The sequence below is a fragment of the Ranitomeya variabilis genome, chromosome 7 (genome assembly GCF_051348905.1).
Source record: "Ranitomeya variabilis isolate aRanVar5 chromosome 7, aRanVar5.hap1, whole genome shotgun sequence".
NCBI lineage: Eukaryota > Metazoa > Chordata > Amphibia > Anura > Dendrobatidae > Ranitomeya > Ranitomeya variabilis.
The window spans coordinates 105,468,733-105,490,147 of NC_135238.1; the positions used below are offsets into that span (position 1 = coordinate 105,468,733).

The 21,415-nt window shown below is 40.6% G+C and overlaps 1 protein-coding gene across 3 annotated transcripts in view; it reads left to right on the forward strand.

Annotated features, from left to right (window-relative positions):
• SF3B1 (splicing factor 3b subunit 1) overlaps positions 1-21,415 on the forward strand; it is a 460,811-nt gene that overhangs the window by 257,673 nt on the left and 181,723 nt on the right. For all 3 annotated transcript variants that reach the window (XM_077275636.1, XM_077275635.1, XM_077275638.1), the window contains 4 exons: positions 16,106-16,251; positions 16,334-16,480; positions 17,862-17,987; positions 18,082-18,303. In XM_077275636.1, coding sequence (XP_077131751.1) covers positions 16,106-16,251; positions 16,334-16,480; positions 17,862-17,987; positions 18,082-18,303 — 641 coding nt within the window. The remainder of the gene's footprint in view (positions 1-16,105; positions 16,252-16,333; positions 16,481-17,861; positions 17,988-18,081; positions 18,304-21,415) is intronic.

Consider the following 21,415-nt stretch of genomic DNA (forward strand, 5'->3'; position numbering starts at 1 on the left):
GGATGGAACTCCTCTCATCTTACTTTCTAAATTTAAATTCGTAGTTAATTACTCTGGGGCAGGGTATTATATTTTCTACAGATATTACGCAGAGATAGACGCGAGTTGGTATTAAGCGGCAGAAAGGTAGTTAATAGGATATAGTTGTAGTTGTGGTTCAATGACTGTAAATTCTTATGACTCCATGTTATGTTTGTTCGGTTTGAATGGAGTAAATGATATGCTAAACATAGTTATGATCAGTTATGCATACAATGTACATGTTCTACACTGACTGCATTACCAATGAATACAAATGTGTATGTTGTATACTTTTACTTTGTGGTTAATAAACGAATTTAAAAAAAAAAAAGATCCCATATTGGGGAAGCTTCTTCCCAACAATCCCCTGATAACTTTCCGAAGGGCCCCGACATTTAAAAACATGTTGGCCCCTAGCCAGCTGAAGAAAAGAGGACTACAATCCCTCTGCAAAAAAGCTCAGACAAGGCTCCTATAGATGTGGCATCCCAAGATGTCTGTTGCTCCAGCATCATTCATGGTGCAAGAACTTTTTCATCAGACAGTTGAATTTCAGATGAGTTTCGAATCAAATACCATTTGACTTGCCAATCCAGTTTTGTCATCTGTCATTATATGTGAATGTAAGAAATATGTGGGCAGGACAACGCAACAGCTGCAAAAAAGAATAAACTCTCACAGGTATAATATAAAAGAAGGTTTTCTACATCATGGCCTTTCCAGGCATTATGCGGTATATCACAACAAAAGGATCTCCTTCCCTATTCACCATGTCCCCCTTGATAACCCTAATCGAGTCTAGACTCTTAACAGAAAAGAGATCTTCTTGATTCTCAAGCTGAACACTATAAATCCCCATGGACTCAACGAAACAACTGATTTCTTCAATTGATTTAGATATCTCTTTGGATTCTGCTCTGTTCCCCTGTACAACCTCATTTTTCCTCTGTACTTTATAATGATAAATGTTAGAGATCTGACAAACATCTGCTCTTTGTTATGAAGAGGTTGCATCCATGCATTGTTTTTCTGTTTTCCTTTTTTTTTTCTTTTTTCTGAAATTTTTTTCAAACAATTTTGAAAAGAGCAAAATATATATATTTTTTAATCTACTGTTATCGCTTTGATTTTACAGACTCTTGTGAAACTACCACCAAATAAAGAGATCCAATCAAATTGACCCACGACTCAATGGTTTAAAACATCAGTAGCAGGGTCATGACTTAATAAAGTCATAAATAAAGAAATAAAGTCTATTACATCTACTTGGACTTCTCTGATAAATTATCCTGAAAGGCGAGCAGCGCAGTCTGATAACCCCATTCTCTTCACCTAGCAAAATAAAGAACTGGTTAGAATATTTTATATATGACCAGTCAGTGGAGGAAAGCCCAGTCCTTATTCGTAGCCTTTCAAGGTTGCAGAAAGGGCTATGGGGTATCCAAAGATACCATTGCCAGATGGATCAGAGAGGCCATTAGTTTGTCCTACTCTGCGAGTGGTGCTCCAGTTCCTGAAGGCATCAAGACTCACTCTACCAGAGCCGTGACAACCTCCTGGGCAGAAAAAGTGGAAGTATCAATTGGTCAGATTTGTAAGGCCACTACCTGGTCCTCACCATCCGCCTTCTTTAGGCACTACTGACTGAATTTGTCTTCCTCTGCTGACTTTACCGTTGATAGAAGGGTGCTGCAAGCCGTGGTCTCTCCCTAAATGTGTTTCAATATTACAGAAATTTCTCAGGTGTGCTGTCATGGGTGAAGGGGAAGGGAAAGCAGCAAGGTTAGTTACCGATAGCCATTTTTTCCAGAACCCATGACAGCACCTGTATGTTTCGCCCTTCTTATCACCATATGGGTGAGCACTATAGATTGGGTGATTTTATGATATGGTGTTGGTTATGTATATGATTAATCCGTAGTTCCTCTCACGCTCTCTAACCCAAATAATGCGGGTGGAGGTACCGCCCTCTTTTTGTGTTTTTTTTTTTTTTTTTAGTATGTTTCCTGTCCTTCCTGGGTGCATCCCTTTCTCAGGTTTGCTGTCATGAGTTCTGGAAAACAGCAACTTCCGATAAGTAATCTTGGTGCTTCTTCCAGCGAAGGAGAGATTCTCTTCAGTCTTCCATCAGGACTTTAAAAAGACCGAGCAGATGTTCCCTTCATTTTTGCTTGTAGGTCCTGGAAAGATTATCGACGTTTGAGGTGGTACAGTTTGCTCAATTTCTGTCAAGGCCTCCACAGAACATCCTGCTAGCCTCTTAGGTCAGATCCTTAGTCCCTGGATTGGCCTGTTCGTCGTCTCTTCCGCCAGTCTCTCAGGTGGTTGCCGTTACCTTTTTTAACTCGAGGTCGCTCTTTTCATCCCATTCAGTGGCAGGTGCTCACCACGGATGCCATTCTATCTGGCTGGGGAGCAATTTTCCGTCACTGACAGTCTGAAGGGATTGGAGCAGACAGGAGAAACTGCTCCTGCTGCTGGAGCTCAAAGCTAGTGGTTTGGCTCTTTTGCATTGGCAGCACCTACTCCAGGGATTGCCATGGCTGTAGCCTGTATCAATCGCAAAGAGGCACACGCAGCCCATCCGCCGTGGCGGAATTCTCAGGGATTCTGGAGTGGGCAGAGAACAAGGTTCCTCCATTCTCTGCAGTTCATATACCAGGAGTGGACAACTGGGAAGCAGATTTTTTTTAAGTTGCCAGAATTTACCTGCAGGAGAGTGGGCTCTTCACACACAGATGTCTAGCAGATCTGTCAACAGTGGTGTATGCCGGATGTTGGTCTATTGGCATCCAGACTAAATCTAAAGTGACAAGCTCCCCGCACCCACAAGTGATTGCAATCGACGCCCTGGTAATCTCTCGGTCCCAGTTCACTCTGCCTCATTTCTTTCCCCCTCTACCGCTTCTACCCAGACATCTCTATAAGATCAGGGCAAAACGTGTTTGTCATTCTCATTGCTTTAGGTTGGCCTCTGTGGGCCTGGTATTCGGTTGTGATCAATCTCCTGGCGGATGTCACATGGGCTCTTCCGGACCGCCCAGACCTTCTGTCAATTCTCCCATCCGAATTTATGGATCTCAATTTGACGGCATGTCTATTGAAGCTGCAATTTTGAGGTCAGCAAGTCTGGCAAGATCAGTTATCCATACTGAGTAACGCTTCAAATACATCCTTGTCGTGAGTCTACCATCGCACTTAGAGGGCTTATTTTAGTTTTTTTCCCTTCTACTATGAAGGGAAAAAGAGCAGTGGTTTGATTCAACACTGCCACAGAAGAGATGATTATATACCACTGAAGTAATTGTATTTTTAAAACTTTATTTGTTGCTATGCATTTCAGAGCCGGTCTAACTCCTCAGGCAAGTGTACATACGTAATGAATACCCATGATTTTATACAGTCACAGAGAACATAGTCAATTGAATTGTACTCATGATTGGTTGGCTGCCACCTGTGTGGTGCTGCACCTTTGTAGTAGCAGAAAAGAAAAAAAACACAAATTTAAAAACATAGACTAGAAATAATTTCTAAGGTGCACATAAGCTTAAAGGGATTCTGTCATGTTTGGCCTATAAGCTGCGGCCACCGCCATCAGGGGCTTATCTATAGCATTCTGTAATGCTGTAGATAAGCCCCCGATGTAACCTGAACGAGAAGAAAAACAAGTTAGATTATACTCACCCTGGGGTGGTCCGGTCCAATGGGCGTCACGGCACTGGCGGACACAGTCAGAAAGTCCAGGTCCTGCGCTGGACCCGGACCACGACGCCCATCGCCCCTGGGTGAGTATAATCTAACTTGTTTTTCTTTTCTTTCAGGTTACATCTGGGGCTTTTCTACAGCATTACAGAATGCTGTAGATAAGCCCCTGATCGCGGTGGCCGCAGCTTATAGGCCAAAAATGGGGTGACAGATTCCCTTTAATGTGTTTTTTTTTCTTGCTGTTGTATTTAGTTTTTCGGTTTAATTTTATTTGTACTGCTTTACAGTTTGTTTTATGCTTGATATTATCTAACCCGTATTGTCGTTCTATTCATTCAAATCCCCATGTTTGTGTCGCCAATTTGAAAATCCAATAGGACTCTTAATTGATCAATCTTTACACTCTATTAGGAATGTTTTCTGGTATTTGTTCCAGAATAATTTACGGTTGGTCAGGTCCTTGTTGTGTTCCATAAGGAAATGTCTGGCTAGGCAATGACAAAAATTGCCTATTTTGATGTTATGCCTATACCGGTTTATCCTTTTTTAGTTTTTCGTGTCGTACGTCCTACATATTGTAATTTACAACTGCACTCGATTTAAATAAATTACAAAATCGTAGTTGCTGTCAACTTAATGTTTAATGGAAAACGTTTCTCCCGTGGATTTGGAGGGAAAAGATTTTCCTCTATGCGCATCTTCCTACAACAAAGACAGTTCTTTGTATTACTATATATATATATATATATATATATATATATATATATATATATATATATATATATATATATATATATATATATATATATATATATATATATATATAGATTAGATATATATAGATTAGATATATATATATAGATAGATGTATGCATCTATAGATCTATCTATATGTAGATCTATCTAACCATCTCATTCCTTCTATTTATCTATATATCTTTCTATCAGTCTATCTGTGTGTAATGGAGTGTGGGTTGGACAAATGTATGAGGTTGGACAATGACATCACAAATCTTTTTTTTTGTTCAATAATACATCTTAATTTAGCTTTCAAAAACACATTAAAAACCGCACCAAAAACTGCATAAAAAACGCATCAAAAACGCAGCTGCGTTTTCTGCCAGGAGATGCAGATTTTGTGCAGAAAATTCTGCACACAAATCTGCAACGTGTGCGCACAGCCTTATAATATACACATGCAGTCATTTCTCGATACACAATACAATATGGTGCCAATCTTACTTTGCTTCTTACCATTCTCTCATATTCCTTTCACTAGGTATTGGTTCTGCCCCTTTTGTACACTCTCATCTATCCCCATGATATTGCTCTGTTAGTGTGCGCATTCACAGGACTCCTTGATTTCTGTCCCGGTGCACCCACACCCACATGCCTTTCAAGTGCCAGAACCGGAAGTCAGTATTTCATCTTCGAGCGGCTGGCAAGTACTTCATGCACCTCCGTCTTTAATAATAACGTTGCACTGCTTTATACGTGGCAATTGTGCATTGGTCATCTGTGTATATTTAAGAAGCCCTCCATTTCCTTCTGCTAACGCCCCATAGAAGAAACACTAGTGAAACGGTGGCGTTGGGGTTGCTACACACAACTAGATATGATCCCATGATTAAACTGTAAGTTTACGTGATCCTTTCTTTGCTGCATCAATTGTCAATGACTTAAATGTAAAATCTATGACTGCACTAGGCGTCATGCTAATTTGGCATTTGCACTTTATTTAACCCCTTATCCACATGGGGCGTAATAGTACGCCGATGTCTGACTCCCTCCCTTTGATGTGGGCTCCGGCGGTGAGCCCACATCTTTCCCGCCACATGTCAGCTGTTTTGAACAAATGACATGTGCCCACAATAGCCGCAGGTGGAATCACGATCAACCCGGGGATATTAACCATATTTAACAAGCACTTCCGGCAGTCGGGCCAGAAATACGCACACCGGTGACCCCCGTCACGGGTCACCGGTGTGTGTTGACATGACAACCGGAGGTCTCCTGGAGACCTCTATGGTTGTCAGTGCCGGATTGCTGTGAGTGCCACCCAGTGGTCGGCGCTCATAGCAAGTGAGTAAATCTGATCATCGCCTCTATGTAGAAGAGCAGATCGGGTTGTGCCAGCTTCTAGTCTCCTTTGGAGGCTTTTGAAGCATGCCAAAAAAAAAAAAAAAAAAAAAAAAGTTTCTAAACATATGAATAAAGTAAAAAAAAAAAAAAAAAATTGAAGTTTAAACCACCCCATTCAAAATAAAACCATGAAAATGAAAATCAAATACATACATATTTTGTATCACCGCGTTCAGAATCGCCCGATCTATCAATTAAAAAAAAAAAAAAAGATTAACCTGATCGCTAAACGGTGTAGCGGAAAACCAGGTAAAAATTGCAGAATTATGTTTTTTTGGTCGCCGTGACATTGCATTAAAGTGCAATAATGGGCGATCAAAAGATCGTATCAGCACCAAAATGGTATCATTAACCCCTTCATGACCTGGCCATTTTTTGCAATTCTGACCAGTGTCCCTTTGAGGTAATAACTCAAGAATGCTTCAACGGATCTTAGCGATTCTGAGATCGTTTTTTCGTGACATATTGGGCTTTATGTTAGTAGTAAATTTAGGTCGATAATTTTTGCATTTATTTGTGAAAAAAGCGGAAATTTGGCAAAAATTTTGAAAATTTCACAATTTTCAAAATTTTAATTTTTATTCTGTTAAACCAGGGTTATGTGACACAAAATAGTTAATAAATAACATTTCCCACATGTCTACTTTACATCAGCACAATTTTGGAAATAAAATTTTTTTTTGCTAGGAAGTTATAAGGGTTAAAATTTGACCAGCGATTTCTCAATTTTACAATAAAATTTACAAAACCATTTTTTTTTAGGGACCACCTCACATTTGAAGTCAGTTTGAGGGGTCTATAGGGTTGAAAATACCCAAAAGTGACACCATTCTAAAAACTGCACCCCTCAAGGTGCTCAAAACCACATTCAAGAAGTTTATTAACCCTTAAAGTGTTTCACAGAAGCAACATGGAAGGAAAAAATGAACATTTAACTCTTTAGTCACAAAAATGATCTTTTACATAGTTACATAGTTACATAGTTATTAAGGTTGAAGGAAGACTGTAAGTCCATCTAGTTCAACCCATAGCCTAACCTAACATGCCCTAACATGTTGATCCAGGGGAAGGCAAAAAAAAAACCCATGTGGCAAAGAGTAACTCCACCATGGGGAAAAAAAAATTCCTTCCCGACTCCACATACGGCAATCAGACTAGTTCCCTGGATCAACGCCTTATCAAGGAATCTAGTGTATATACCCTGTAACATTATACTTTTCCAGAAAGGTATCCAGTCCCCTCTTAAATTTAAGTAATGAATCACTCATTACAACATCATACGGCAGAGAGTTCCATAGTCTCACTGCTCTTACAGTAAAGAATCCGCGTCTGTTATTATGCTTAAACCTTCTTTCCTCCAGACGTATAGGATGCCCCCTTGTCCCTGTCTCAGGTCTATGATTAAAAAGATCACCAGAAAGGTCTTTGTACTGTCCCCTCATATATTTATACATTAAAATAAGATCACCCCTTAGTCTTCGTTTTTCCAAACTAAATAGCCCCAAGTGTAATAACCTATCTTGGTATTGCAGACCCCCCAGTCCTCTAATAACCTTGGTCGCTCTTCTCTGCACCCGCTCCAGTTCAGCTATGTCTTTCTTATACACCGGAGACCAGAACTGTGCACAGTATTCTAAGTGTGGTCGAACTAGTGACTTGTATAGGGGGAAAATTATGTTCTCCTCATGAGCATCTATGCCTCTTTTAATACATCCCATTATTTTATTTGCCTTTGTAGCAGCTGCCTGACACTGGCCACTGAATATGAGTTTGTCATCCACCCATACACCAAGGTCTTTTTCATTGACGGTTTTGCCGTCAATTGTTTTAGCAACAATTTTTTTATTCCAAGGGTAAAAGGAGAAAGTGGACCCTGAAAGTTGTTGTCCAATTTGTCCTGAGTACGCCGATACCCCATATGTGGGGGGGAACCACTGGGCGCACGACAGGGCCTCGGAAGGGAAGGAGCACCATTTGACTTTTTGAATGAAAAATTGGCTCCAATCTTTAGCTGACACCATGTCGTGTTTGGAGAGCCCCTGTGTGCCTAAAGATTGGAGCTTCCCCACAAGTGACCCCATTTTGGAAACTAGACCCACTAAGGAACTTATCGAGCAGCATAGTGAGCACTTTGAACCCCCAGGTGCTTCACAAATTGATCTGTAAAAATGAAAAAGTACTTTTTTCACAAAATAACTGCGCACGGCAGGGCTCGGAAGGAAGGAGCGCCATTTGACTTTTTGAATGAATAATTAGCTCCAATCGTTAGCCTCAATTTTTCCATTTTCTCATGGGCAACAGGGTAAAATGGATCATAAAATTTGTTGGGCAATTTCTCCTGAAGACACCGATACCTCATATGTGGGGGTAAACCACTGTTTGGGCGCACGGCAGGGCTCGGAAGGGAAGGAGTGCCATTTAACTTTTTTAATGAATAATTAGCTCCAATCGTTAGCGGACACCATATCGCGTTTGGAGAGCCCCTGTGTGCCTAAACATTTGAGCTCCCCAACAAGTGACCCCATTTTGGAAACTAGACCTCCCAAATGAACTAAACTAGATGTGCGGTGAGCACTTTGAACCCCCAAGTGCTTCACCGAAGTTTATAATGCAGAGCCGTGAAAATAAAAAAAATTTTCTTTCCTCAAAAATTATTTTTTTTTCCCGCAATTTTTTATTTTCACAAGGGTAACAGGAGAAATTGGACCCCAAAAGCTGGGGGGGAACCACTGTTTGGGCACACGTCGGGGCTCGGAAGGGAAGTACTGACGTTTTGAAATGCAGACTTTGATGGAATGGTCTGCAGGCGTCTCGTTGCGTTTGCAGAGCCCCTGATGTGCCTAAACAGTAGAAACCCCCACCAATTGACCCCATTTTGGAAACTAGACCCCCCCCCAAGGAACTTATCTAGATGTGTGGTGAGCACTTTGAACCCCCAAGTGCTTCACAGAAGTTTATAATGTAAAGCCGTGAAAATTAAAAAATCCTTTTTTTTCCTCAAAAATGATTTTTTTAGTCCGCAATTTTTTATTTTCACAAGGGTAACAGGAGAAATTAGACCCCGATAGTTGTTGTTAAGTTTGTCCTTTGACTTTTTGAACGCAAGATTGGCTGTAATCAATGGTGGCGTCATGTCGCGTTTTGGGACCCCCTGATGTGCCTAAACAGTGGAAACCCCTCAATTCTAACTCTAACACTAACCCCAACACAACCCTAAACCCAACTATAACCACAACTCTAACCCCAACACACCCCTAGCCCTAATCCCAACCCTAACCACAAGCCTAACCTTAACCCCAACACACCACTAACCCTAATCTTATCCCTAATTCCAAGCCTAATTCCAACCCTAAGGCTATGTGACCACATTGCGGATTCGTGTGCGGATTTTTCCGCACTGTTTTTGAAAAATCCGCAGGTAAAACGCACTGCGTTTTACCGCGGATTTCCTGCTTTTTTTTTTTTTTTTTTTACGGATTTCACATGCAGTTTTACACCTGTGGATTCTTATTGAGGAGCAGGTGTAAAACGCTGTGGAATCCGCACAAAGAATTGACATGCTGCGGAAAATACAATTCAGCGTTTCCTCACGGTATTTTCCGCACCATGAGCACAGCAGATTTGCTTTTCCATAGGTTTACAGGGTACTGTACACCGCACAGAAAACTGCTGCGAATCCGCAGCCAAATCCGCACTGTGTGCACATACCCTAATTCCAAGCCTAACCCTAATTCCAGTTCCAACTCTAGTTCCAACTCTAGTTCCAACTCTAGTTCCAACTCTAGTTCCAACTCTAGTTCCAACTCTAGTTCCAACTCTAGTTCCAACTCTAGTTCCAACTCTAGTTCCAACTCTAGTTCCAACTCTAGTTCCAACTCTAGTTCCAACTCTAGTTCCAACTCTAGTTCCAACTCTAGTTCCAACTCTAGTTCCAACTCTAGTTCCAACTCTAGTTCCAACTCTAGTTCCAACTCTAGTTCCAACTCTAGTTCCAACTCTAGTTCCAACTCTAGTTCCAACTCTAGTTCCAACTCTAGTTCCAACTCTAGTTCCAACTCTAGTTCCAACTCTAGTTCCAACTCTAGTTCCAACTCTAGTTCCAACTCTAGTTCCAACTCTAGTTCCAACTCTAGTTCCAACTCTAGTTCCAACTCTAGTTCCAACTCTAACGCCTCTTTCACACTTGTGTCGTGGCTCCTCCGTCGCAATCCGTCGTTTTGGGAAAAAAACGCATCCTGCAAATGTGCCCGCAGGATGCGTTTTTTCCCCATAGACTTGTGTTGCCGATGGATCGCGACGTATGGCCTTACGTCGCGTCCGTCGTGCAATGGATGCGTCGGTATTTGATGGACCGCCGTCATGAAAAAAACGTTCAAGGGAACGTCTTTTCGTACGTCCGGTCCGCCATTTCCTACCACACATGCGCGGCCGGAACTCCGCCCCCTCCTCCCCGGACTTTAGAATGGGCAGCGGATGCGTTGAAAACCTGCATCCGCTGCCCACATTGTGCCTTTTTTTTCACAACGTCCGTCGGCGACGGCCCTGTACGATGGAAGTGTGAAAGAGGCCTAACCCTAGTTCTAACCCTAACGCTAGCCCTAACCCTAGTTCTAACCCTAACCCTAGTTCTAACCCTAACCCTAGTGGAAAAATAAGTATCATTTCTTTATTTTATGATGTTCCCTACCTATGGGGGTGATTAAGGGGGGAGCTATTTACTATTTTTTTATTTTGATCACTGTGATAGGATGTATCACAGTGATCAAAATGAATGAACGAATTTTCCTGGCTGGCGCATTTTCAAGATGGAGGCGCCCATCCTGGAAGCCGGACGGACACCGGGAGGGACCCCAGGACTCGGTAAGTATGGGGGGTGGGATTGGAGAGCGGGGGGGGGGGCGGAGGTGAGAGGAGGGCAGTGGGGACAGAATGGAGGGGTAGGAAACACTGTCGGTGGCGGCAGATCGCCGCTGTCAGTTTGTGTGGGGGGGCAGATCGGGGTCTCCAGCCATGGCCCATGCTATTGCACCATCGGCCATGGCTGGATTGTAATATTTCATCAATTTTCATTGCTGAAATATTACGATTGCTCTGATTGGCTGTTTCACTTTCAACAGCCAATCAGAGCGATCGTAGCCACGGGGGTGGCCAAGCCACCCCCCCCTGGGCTGAAGTACCACTCCCCCTGTTCCTGTAGGTCGGGTGAAATTGGAGTTAACCCTTTCACCCGGCCTGCAGGAACGCGATCATTCTGTGACACAGCATATGCGTCACAGGTCAGATTGGCACAGACTTTCATGACTCATGTCACGGGTCTGGAAGGGGTTAAAAACGACAGCGCGGCACACAAAGAATAAGCCCTCGCCCACCCGAGATCATGAAAAATGGAGATGCAACGGGTATCGGAAAATTGCGCATTTTTTTTCCCCCATAAAGTTTGGAATGTTTTTTCACCACTTGGATAAAAATAGAACCTAGACATGTTTGGTCTCTATGAACTCGAATTGACCTGGACAATCATAATGGCAGGTCAGTTTTAGCATTTAGTAAGCCTAGTAAAAACGCCAAACAAAAAACAAGTGTGGGATTGCACTTTTTGTTGCAATTTCACTGCACATTCTAGTACACGACATGGCAAAACCAATGGTGTCATTCAAAAGTACAACTCGTCCCGCAAAAAAACAAGCCCTTACAGGGCCATATTGACCATATTGGGAAGTAGGGGAGCAAAAAGTGAAAACGCAAAACCGAAAAGCTCCAGGGGTTGTGGGGTTAAAATCCACATAGATGTTGCTTTTCATTTTTGTTTGCAACATTGTTTATTCAGACAGCAATAACTTTACATAAGGATCTGCACTGCACTTTAGATTTTGGTATATATTATTGCATCTGCATTTTATTCATAGTATCTAAATTGCAGCATTGGACGTAAGAAGAAAAATGTTGATGTTATACATGGTTTCATTAGAGATTTTGCTCCATATCTTGTGTGATCACTCAGGCTTTCCCTGTTTCTAATTGAATATATTTTAATATCTAATATATAAAGCTGAATGTGTGTGTGTATGTCCGGGTATGGCATCTGCACCGTCGCAGCTACAGCCACAAAATTTTACACAGTCACATGTCTGGACCCTGAGAGCGTCATAGGCTATGTTGTGAGGCAAAATTTTAACCCCGCGTGTTCCAATTCACCAAACAATTTTTCCCCTATCTACATATTGGGGGAAAAAGTGAAAGGAAAAGTGTTGGAGGCAAATTGACAGCTGCCAGATGTGAACAAGGGGGACTTAAAGAATGAGAGCAATGGCGCCAAAGAGTATATACCGTACAGTTGCTAAGGTGGGGCCCCGACATGGGATACTACTCACCAAACACGGGGATATGAACACACACAAAATACGCCACACACTACCACGTGCTTGAACACATATATCACCCTCAGCACACATTTCACCACACATACACCAACCTCGCCACACAAAAGTCGAAACAAAAAAGTCGCCGCTCAAAACTCACCACGCGCAAAACTCGCCAAATGCAAAACTAGGCTCACGCAAAACTCGCCACACGTGCAAAACTCACCTCATGGGAAACTCTCCACACGCAAAACTTGCACACGCGGAAAAATTGTCACATGCACAAAAGTTGCAAAACATGCAAAGGTTGCCTCACACAAAACTTGCACATGCTCAAAACGCACCACACATAAAACTCGCCACGCGCAAAACTTGCTGCACACAACTTGCTACACTAACCTGTCACATGCAGCTCGACACACAAAAAGTTGCTCCACGCATGTCTCCACACAAAACTCATCTCACAAAAGTCGCTACATGCATGTTGCCACACGCAACTCAACACACACAACTTGACACATGAAACTCGCCCTAAAACACACACAAGTCTGGTATTATACTTCAAAAATAAAAATCTGATTAATAAGCAGACAAACTACAAGAGCAGCAACTGTACCATATAGGAAATACGGCAGCTGTCAGTCACATGACCTGTCTATTATGTGTATGTGTGAGCTAATATATACTGCCAGGGGGGAGGGCTTCCTGTTGGCTGGGGATTTATCAGGCTGCCAAATTAGCTTACAAATACTGAGGTAAAAATACTGAGCAAATAACATGTGAACGAGGTCTAATACAGGAGGAGATGACACAGATATATACTATATACAGGAGGAGATGACACACAGGTATATAATATATACAGGGGAGATGACACACACATATATACTATATACAGGGGAGATGACATACAGGTATATACTATATACAGGAGGAGATGACATACAGGTATATACTATATAAAAGAGGAGATGACACAGGTATATAGAGGAGATGACATACAGCAGGTATATACTATATACAGGGGAGATGACCTACATGTATATACTATATACAGGAGATGACATACAGGTATATACTATATAGAGGATGAGATGACATACAGGTATATACTACATACTTGAGGAGATGACACATAGGTATATACAATATACAGGAGGAGATGACATACAGCAGATATATACTATTTACAGGGGAGATGACATACAGGTGTATACTATATACAGGGGAGATGACATACAGGTATATACTATATACAGGAGATGACATACAGGTGTATACTATATATAAAGGAGATGACAAACATGTATATACTGAGGGGAAAATGAGGTGTGAGGTGAAAATGAGGGATGTGAGGTGAAAATGAAAAGGTGTGAGTGCAAAATGAGAGGAGTGAGGGAAGATAGTGGAGTGATCGGAAAATGACAGATGTGAGGTCGAAATGACAAGTGTTAGGGGGGAATGAGGAGTGAGGGGGAAAATGAGGTGTGAGGGGGAAAATGAGAGGCGTGATGGGAAGATAAGAGAATTGAGGTGCTATAACTAACCACAGATATTTACTATGCCCAGGCAACGCCGGGCTCTTCAGCTAGTATTCAAATAAAATGAAATATTTTAATATATTCTTAGCATATATCTCTTCTTACTTGTGAGGCTCTGTTTTCAAGTTGTTGCATTGTATACATTTTGAAGTGGTATGCACCAATCATAAATTAGGACAGATGTGTTAATCACATTAAGATAAGATAGGTCTTGTCCAAATACTGGATGCTTTTGATGAATGATCTAATATCATCAGGGAACTTGATCAGCCAACCCAACATAATTTTTTGCAGAAACATAAATTTAAAAAACAAGTACCGCCAAGCAAATGAAGATCCAAATAATCACATTCTTCTTTTCCTTCCAGACCTTCAAAAATCCCAGGGTGCGAATTGTGTAATACAAAGAACTGTCTTTGTTGTAAAATAATTACACATGGAGAAAAATCTTTTTCCTCCAATTCCACGGGAGAAACATTTCCCATTTAACATTACTTTGACACCAACTCTGATTTTGTAATTTGCCTAATCGAGTGCAGTTGTAACTTACAGTATGTAGGACGTACGACACAAAAAAACGCACAATTGGATCAACGGGAATAGGCATAACCTCAAAACAGGCAATGCATGTCATGGCCTATCCAGACATTTCCTTATGGAACACAACAAGGACCCCACCAACCTTTAAATTAATTATTCTGGATCAAATACCCGAAAACAACCCTAATAGATTGCAAAGATTGACCCATAAAAAGGGTCTTAATGGATTTTCAAATTGGTAACACTTAAACATGGAGATTTGAATGAACATATTGACAATTAAGGTTAAATAAGATCAAGCACAAAACATAAGCTGTAAAGCGATACAAATATAATAAAACAAAAAACTAAATACAAAAGCAAGAAAAAAACATTAAGCTTATGTGCACCTTACAGAGATTATTTCCAGTGTGTGTTTTTAAATTTATGTATGTAATTTGTTATTTTTCTTTGCCTTTTAATTCTTTTCTCCTCACAAAACTGAGGAAGCCTGCTCTAGCAGGCATGATTTATTCTGCTGTGAACAAGCCAATTTTGTTTACCGTAATTACAATAATAGTGTCAGCCTCCAGATGGCAGCAGACTGTCCCATGGTTCTGTGTCCCCCAGTGAAGACTCAGAGAAACCATTTAAGGCTATGTTCACATGTTGCATTTTTGCTGCTTAAAATTAAAAGCTGATTCTTACAGTACCAGTAAAAGCTGAGATTTTAGAAATCTCACGCACACATATTTTGTTTTTTTAGACTGAATTGGAAAACTGCAGCATGTCATTTTTCAGCGTTTTTGCTGTGCTTTTTTCACCCATAAAAGCAAAGAGTAAGTGCAAAAAGCGGCAAAAAATGTGCCTTCCATTTTTAGTGAAAAAAACCATTTTTGTGATTTTTCTCAGGTTAGAAAAAATATCTTGGTATCATCACTTGAGCATGGCAGTTAGTATTAGTACAGTTTAATTAAATTGGTGATATTTCAAATAAACAATGCCTGGCCAATGTGTACGATTGAACAAGGGCTGACCAATGTTTGAAAGTAAACAGTGCGCGACCTATAAAATGTCTTCGGTAAACTGTTCCTGACAAATTCATCTTCATCCAGCTGTTTTTACATTTGCAATTGTGTATTTTTTCTATGAACACATTAACTTTTTTGTTCAGAAGTAACTATTTTTTTCAGACATACGTTATTTTTGCACTTAATTTGATGAAGTTGCCCTTTTTTTTCCCAAAAACTGCATGGGTGGCCTAACACCTATCATTGTTCATGCTTGTATGGTGGAAGCAAAGCTTAACTTTGAGATCCTAAAAAAAGTAGCAAAAAAGCCCAGCGAAAGCTGCTTTTTGTCTGCAGTTTTTTTTACTGCCTAGAGATCCTGTTTTGTCTGCAGAGAAAGGCAGTAAAAAAGCAACGGGTGACACAGCCTTGCAGTAAGTAAAAAAATATATATATTTATTCATCAGTGTTTATTACCTTTTACTATTACACTTTTGACTCTAGCAAACATCGGCAGAATTTTTCACACAAATTCTAGAATAGTAAAAAAAATGCATAATTTTTTTGAAAGACATTGTGTGAAAGCACCCATAGTCTACTACAACAAGATATTTGTGCAACCTGTGAACTCGCCCTAACAAGGTTTTCCTTTTGTTTTTCTTTAATATCACATTTTGAATCGCGGTTTTTCTTATTCTGTGAATCAAATTCTCTGCCCTAGGGATAATTTCCTACAACAGCACTAGTTATTGTTGGTGCTTTAATTTTGTTTACATGACTTGAACCATTTGCTTTTCTCCTTTTTAAGGATTGGTTGATGAGCAACAAAAAGTTCGTACAATCAGTGCTTTGGCTATTGCAGCTTTAGCGGAAGCGGCCACTCCATATGGCATTGAATCGTTTGATTCCGTTCTGAAGCCTCTATGGAAGGGTATTCGACAGCATAGAGGAAAGGTACAAGTAATATTTTGATTTTGTGAATTTTCCTACAGGTATGCAGACAGGGTCTAAGTTTTTATGTTTTTGTCCATAACAGGGTCTTGCTGCATTCTTAAAGGCTATCGGATACCTCATTCCTCTCATGGATGCAGAGTATGCAAACTACTATACTAGAGAAGTGATGTTGATTTTAATCAGAGAGTTTCAGTCTCCTGATGAAGAAATGAAGAAGATTGTCCTTAAGGTGCAGCTTTTGTACTTCGTTTTTTTTTTTTTTTTTTCTTTCTTTCTTTTTTATACTATACTATACAGCTCTGGCAAAATTAAGAGACCACCACATCAAACCCATGTCATGGTCAGTCCAATCTCCAGACCTGAACCCAATTGAAAACCTCTGGAATGTAATCAAGAGGATGATGGATAGTCACTAAGAACTGCTTAAATTTTTGCGCCAGAAGCAGTGTGAAAGACTGGTGGAAAGCATGCCAAGACGCATGAAAGCTGTGATTAAAAATCATGGTTATTCCGCAAAATATTGATTTCTGAGCTCTTCCTGAGTTAAAACATTAGTATTGTTACTTCTAAATAATTATGAACTTGTTTTATTTGCATTATTTAAGGTCTGAAAGCACTGGTTTGTTTGTTTTTTTGGTTTGTTTGTTTTTTTTAATTTTGACCATTTCTCCTTTTCATAAAAAAGCAAAAACAAAATGTATTGCTTGGAAATTAGGAAAATATTTAGAATTGAGTCCTCAGTGGTAGATACCCTTTAATGGTTAACTGATATATATATACATATTTATCTATCCTATCTCTCTCTCTATCTATCTATCTATCTATCTATATATATATATATATATATATATATATATATATATAATATATTCTCTATCTCTTTCCTGTTGGAAATTAGGAGACATTGTCAGAAGTTTATAGAATAAATACATTTACATTTTACTCATGTTGGGTTGAACAATTAATAAAATGTTCAATTCAGTTGCCTACTCCTGGCCTAATGGATATTGATCAGGTGCGCACTAAAGAAATAACATATGACAACACACAGTCAGATGTAAACTCTCCTTGATCAATCTATGGCTCAGCTCCAAGGGGCTTTATTTAGTCAGAACACAGGTTTATATAACTCCTGTAAGGGGGGCTCGGTTATCTCTAAAATGGGAGTGATCGGATGTATTCCATTGGTTAGTGGGTTGGGCAATGAGCAAGTCCGTGGGCGGATCCATGAGGTCATCAGGGTGGGCGTCCTCTTGGATATCAGCACATGATGTGCTGAAAAAGGAAATGGCAGCCATTTTTAGGGTCTCACTGATCATCTTGGATATCAGCACATAGTGTGGTGAAACAGGAAATGGCAGCCATCTTTAGTGTCTCACTTTGATCTGAGAAAGCTTATGTAAGGTTAAACAATACATGTTATGGGTTGATTCTCTCAATCTCTTATGTCTTGAGGTTAATTAAGTATTTGATTTTATGGCTCTCCTCAACACTCATACCTATAAAGAGAAAAATCAGACAAACTGAACATTTTGCAGTGGTCTCTTAATTTTTGCCAGAGCTGTATATGCACTTTTATAAGTAACTTTTACAAATGATTGTTTTTGCAGGTTGTCAAGCAGTGCTGTGGAACTGATGGTGTAGAAGCAAATTACATAAAGACAGAAATTCTGCCCCCATTTTTTAAGCACTTCTGGCAGCATAGAATGGCTCTAGACAGAAGAAACTATAGACAGGTAAGCACACATTATTTTTTTTTCTTCTAATCCCATTCCTTAACCTTTTTTAAAAACTTTTCCAATGTAATTTGTTTCCTGTTTTTGTTTTAAGTTGGTGGACACAACTGTTGAGCTTGCAAACAAAGTGGGAGCTGCAGAAATAATTTCTAGAATTGTTGATGACCTAAAAGATGAAGCAGAGCAATACAGAAAAATGGTTATGGAAACTATTGAAAAAATTATGGGAAATCTTGGAGCTGCAGATATTGACCATAAGTTGGAAGAGCAGTTGATTGATGGAATTCTTTACGCTTTCCAGGAGCAGACTACAGAGGTATGTATTTAGTTTTAAACTGATTAATTGCTAATGAATCTGGTTCACATGCATTGAACTTTAAGAAAAATGTGTTCTATCCCATATAACTTTTTGAGGGAGTACAGCTGAACTGAGTGTGATTACAAACACATCTGCAGATCTTCGCTTCCCCTACAGTAGGCCAGTAAGCTTAACCTCTACTGTGGGTAAAATCTTGGAGGGTTTTCTAAGAGATGCTATACTGGAGTATCTGAAGAGGAATAACCTCATGACCCAGTATCAGCACGGGTTTACTAAGGAAGACTTTAAGTCCATCTAATTCCCATAGCCTAACCTAACATGCCCTAAAATGTAGATCCAGAGGAAGGCAAAAAAAAACCCATGTGGCAAAGAGTAAGCTCCACATTGGGGAAAAAAATTCCTTCCCGACACCACATACTGCAGTCAGACTAGTTCCCTGGATCAACGCCCTATCAAGGAATCTAGTGTATATACTCTGTAACATTATACTTTTCAAGAAAGGCATCCAGTCCCCTCTTAAATTTAAGTAATGAATCACTCATTACAACATCATACGGCAGAGAGTTCCATAGTCTCACTGCTCTTACAGTAAAGAATCCGCGTCTGTTATTATGCTTAAACCTTCTTTCCTCCAGACGTATAGGATGCCCCCTTGTCCCTGTCTCAGGTCTATGATTAAAAAGATCATCAGAAAGGTCTTTGTACTGTCCCCTCAAATATTTATGCATTAAAATAAGATTACCCCTTAGTCTTTGTTTTTCCAAACTAAATAGCCCCAAGTGTAATAACCTATCTTGGTATTGCAGACCCCCCAGTCCTCTAATAACCTTGGTCGCTCTTCTCTGCACCCGCTCTAGTTCAGCTATGGCTTTCTTATACACCGGAGACCAGAACTGTGCACAGTATTCTAAGTGTGGTCGAACTAGTGACTTGTATAGATGTAAAATTATGTAATCCTCATGAGCATCTATGCCTCTTTTAATGCATCCCATTATTTTATTTGCCTTTGTAGCAGCTGTCTGACAGTGGCCACTGAATGAGTTTGTCATCCACCCATACACCCAGGTCTTTTTCATTTACGGTTTTGCCCAGAGTTTTAGAATTAAGCACATAGTTATACATTTTATTACTTCTACCCAAGTGCATGACCTTACATTTATCCCCATTAAAGCTCATTTGCCATTTATCAGCCCAAGCTTCTAGTTTACATAAATCATCCTGTAATAAAAAATTGTCGTCCTCTGTATTGATTACCCTGCACAGTTTAGTGTCATCTGCAAATGTTGAAGTTATACTCTGCATGCCTCCTACAAGGTCATTAATATGTTAAAAAGAAGAGGGCCCAATACTGACCCCTGTGGTACCCCACTGCTAACCGCGACCCAGTCCGAGTGTGCTCCATTAATAACCACCCTGTGTTTCCTATCCCTGAGCCAGCTCTCAACCCACTTACACATATTTTCCCCTATCACCATTATTCTCATGTTATGTATCAACCTTTTGTGTGGCACCGTATCAAAAGCTTTTGAAAAGTCCATATACACTACATCTACTGGGTTCCCTTGGTCCAGTCCGGAACTTACCTCTTCATAGAAGCTGATCAAATTAGTCTGACATGAACGGTCCCTAGTAAACCCGTGCTGATACTGGGTCCTGAGGTTATTCTTCTTCAGATACTTCAGAATAGCATCCCTTAGAATGCCCTCCAGGATTTTACCCACAGTAGAGGTTAAGCTTACTGGCCTAAAATTTCCGAGTTCAGTTTTTGTCCCCTTTTTGAATATTGGCACCACATTTGCTATACGCCAGTCCTGTGGTACAGACCCTGTTATTATGGAGTCTTTAAAGATTAAAAATAATGGTCTATCAATGACTGTACTTAATTCCTGCAGTGAGTCTCTTTAAACCAAAAATGCTTGTTTAGCCTGTATCTTTCTTGTGAATTGTGTTCCTAATCTAATAGAATAGGAATGTAGATGGTGTCAATCGTGTTACACCTTCCCCCCATTATTCAATACAATTATTTAATAAATGAATGGTACTTTAATTAACTTTTCTATAAATGTTATTAATAACCTATTACTATTATTAACCTATTACTAAAGGGATGTCTTTGGGAGGTAATATGGTAAACCAGAGGCATAACTAAGGGGTTCAGCTCGGGGGGGGGGTTGGTCAAACCATCCGAGTGGGCCCCTAACCCTTGATTACCCTTAAAGTGTGTGCCTTCTATGGTGGCACACTTTAATCAGGGGTATAGAGGAACATCAGCAGATGATCCTGCTGTAACTGAAAGTGAATCAGTAAACACAGGCGAACACTACCGCCATAGCACATTTACAGGTAGTGACTTACAGATGACGTTCATTCTTATGGAACCGTTAACTTATCCAGCCTTTTCCATCTTGCTCAGACCAACATGCCTACTTCTCCAGCCAGGACTCACCTGCAGAGATTACAACAACGACCTGCACAAACTCCTTATCATGCTGATACCCCAGTACTGAGCCGCTGCCGTATGTGTCCCTATTACTACACCTCCTGTGTGGCACAAAAGCAATGCTCCTCATACTTCTCCACATAATAGTGCCATCACTGTGTCTCTTGCATAGTAATCAGGGCCAGACTGCCAGCGCCACCGCATTCAACTATACCGGCGTCTATGACGCCAGTACAGTTGAATGCAATGATGGAGGAGAGAGCGTCTGCTGTCGCTTCCTCTCCCATCATTCCCATGCTCTGCCTCTGACACTGTGGGTGTGCGATGATATGACGTACCTGCTGTGTGTCAGGCGGGCAGACTGTAGCTGCTGAGACCTGAGCCGGGAGCAGCGCGGGGCACGAGTAGATTTGAGGAGAGTGTTTGTTTGTTTTTTTGTTTGTTTTTTTTAAATATATCAACGAGTGATAACTGGATTGTGGGGCTATTGGGGGGCTGTATTACATTCTTTGGGGGCTGTGCAGTATTACATTCTATCGGGGCTGGCTGTGTTACATTCTATCGGGGCTGGCTGTGTTACATTCTATGGGGGCTGGCTGCATTACATTCTATGGGAGCTGTGCAGTATTACATTCTATGGGGGCTTTGCTGCATTACATTCTATGGGGG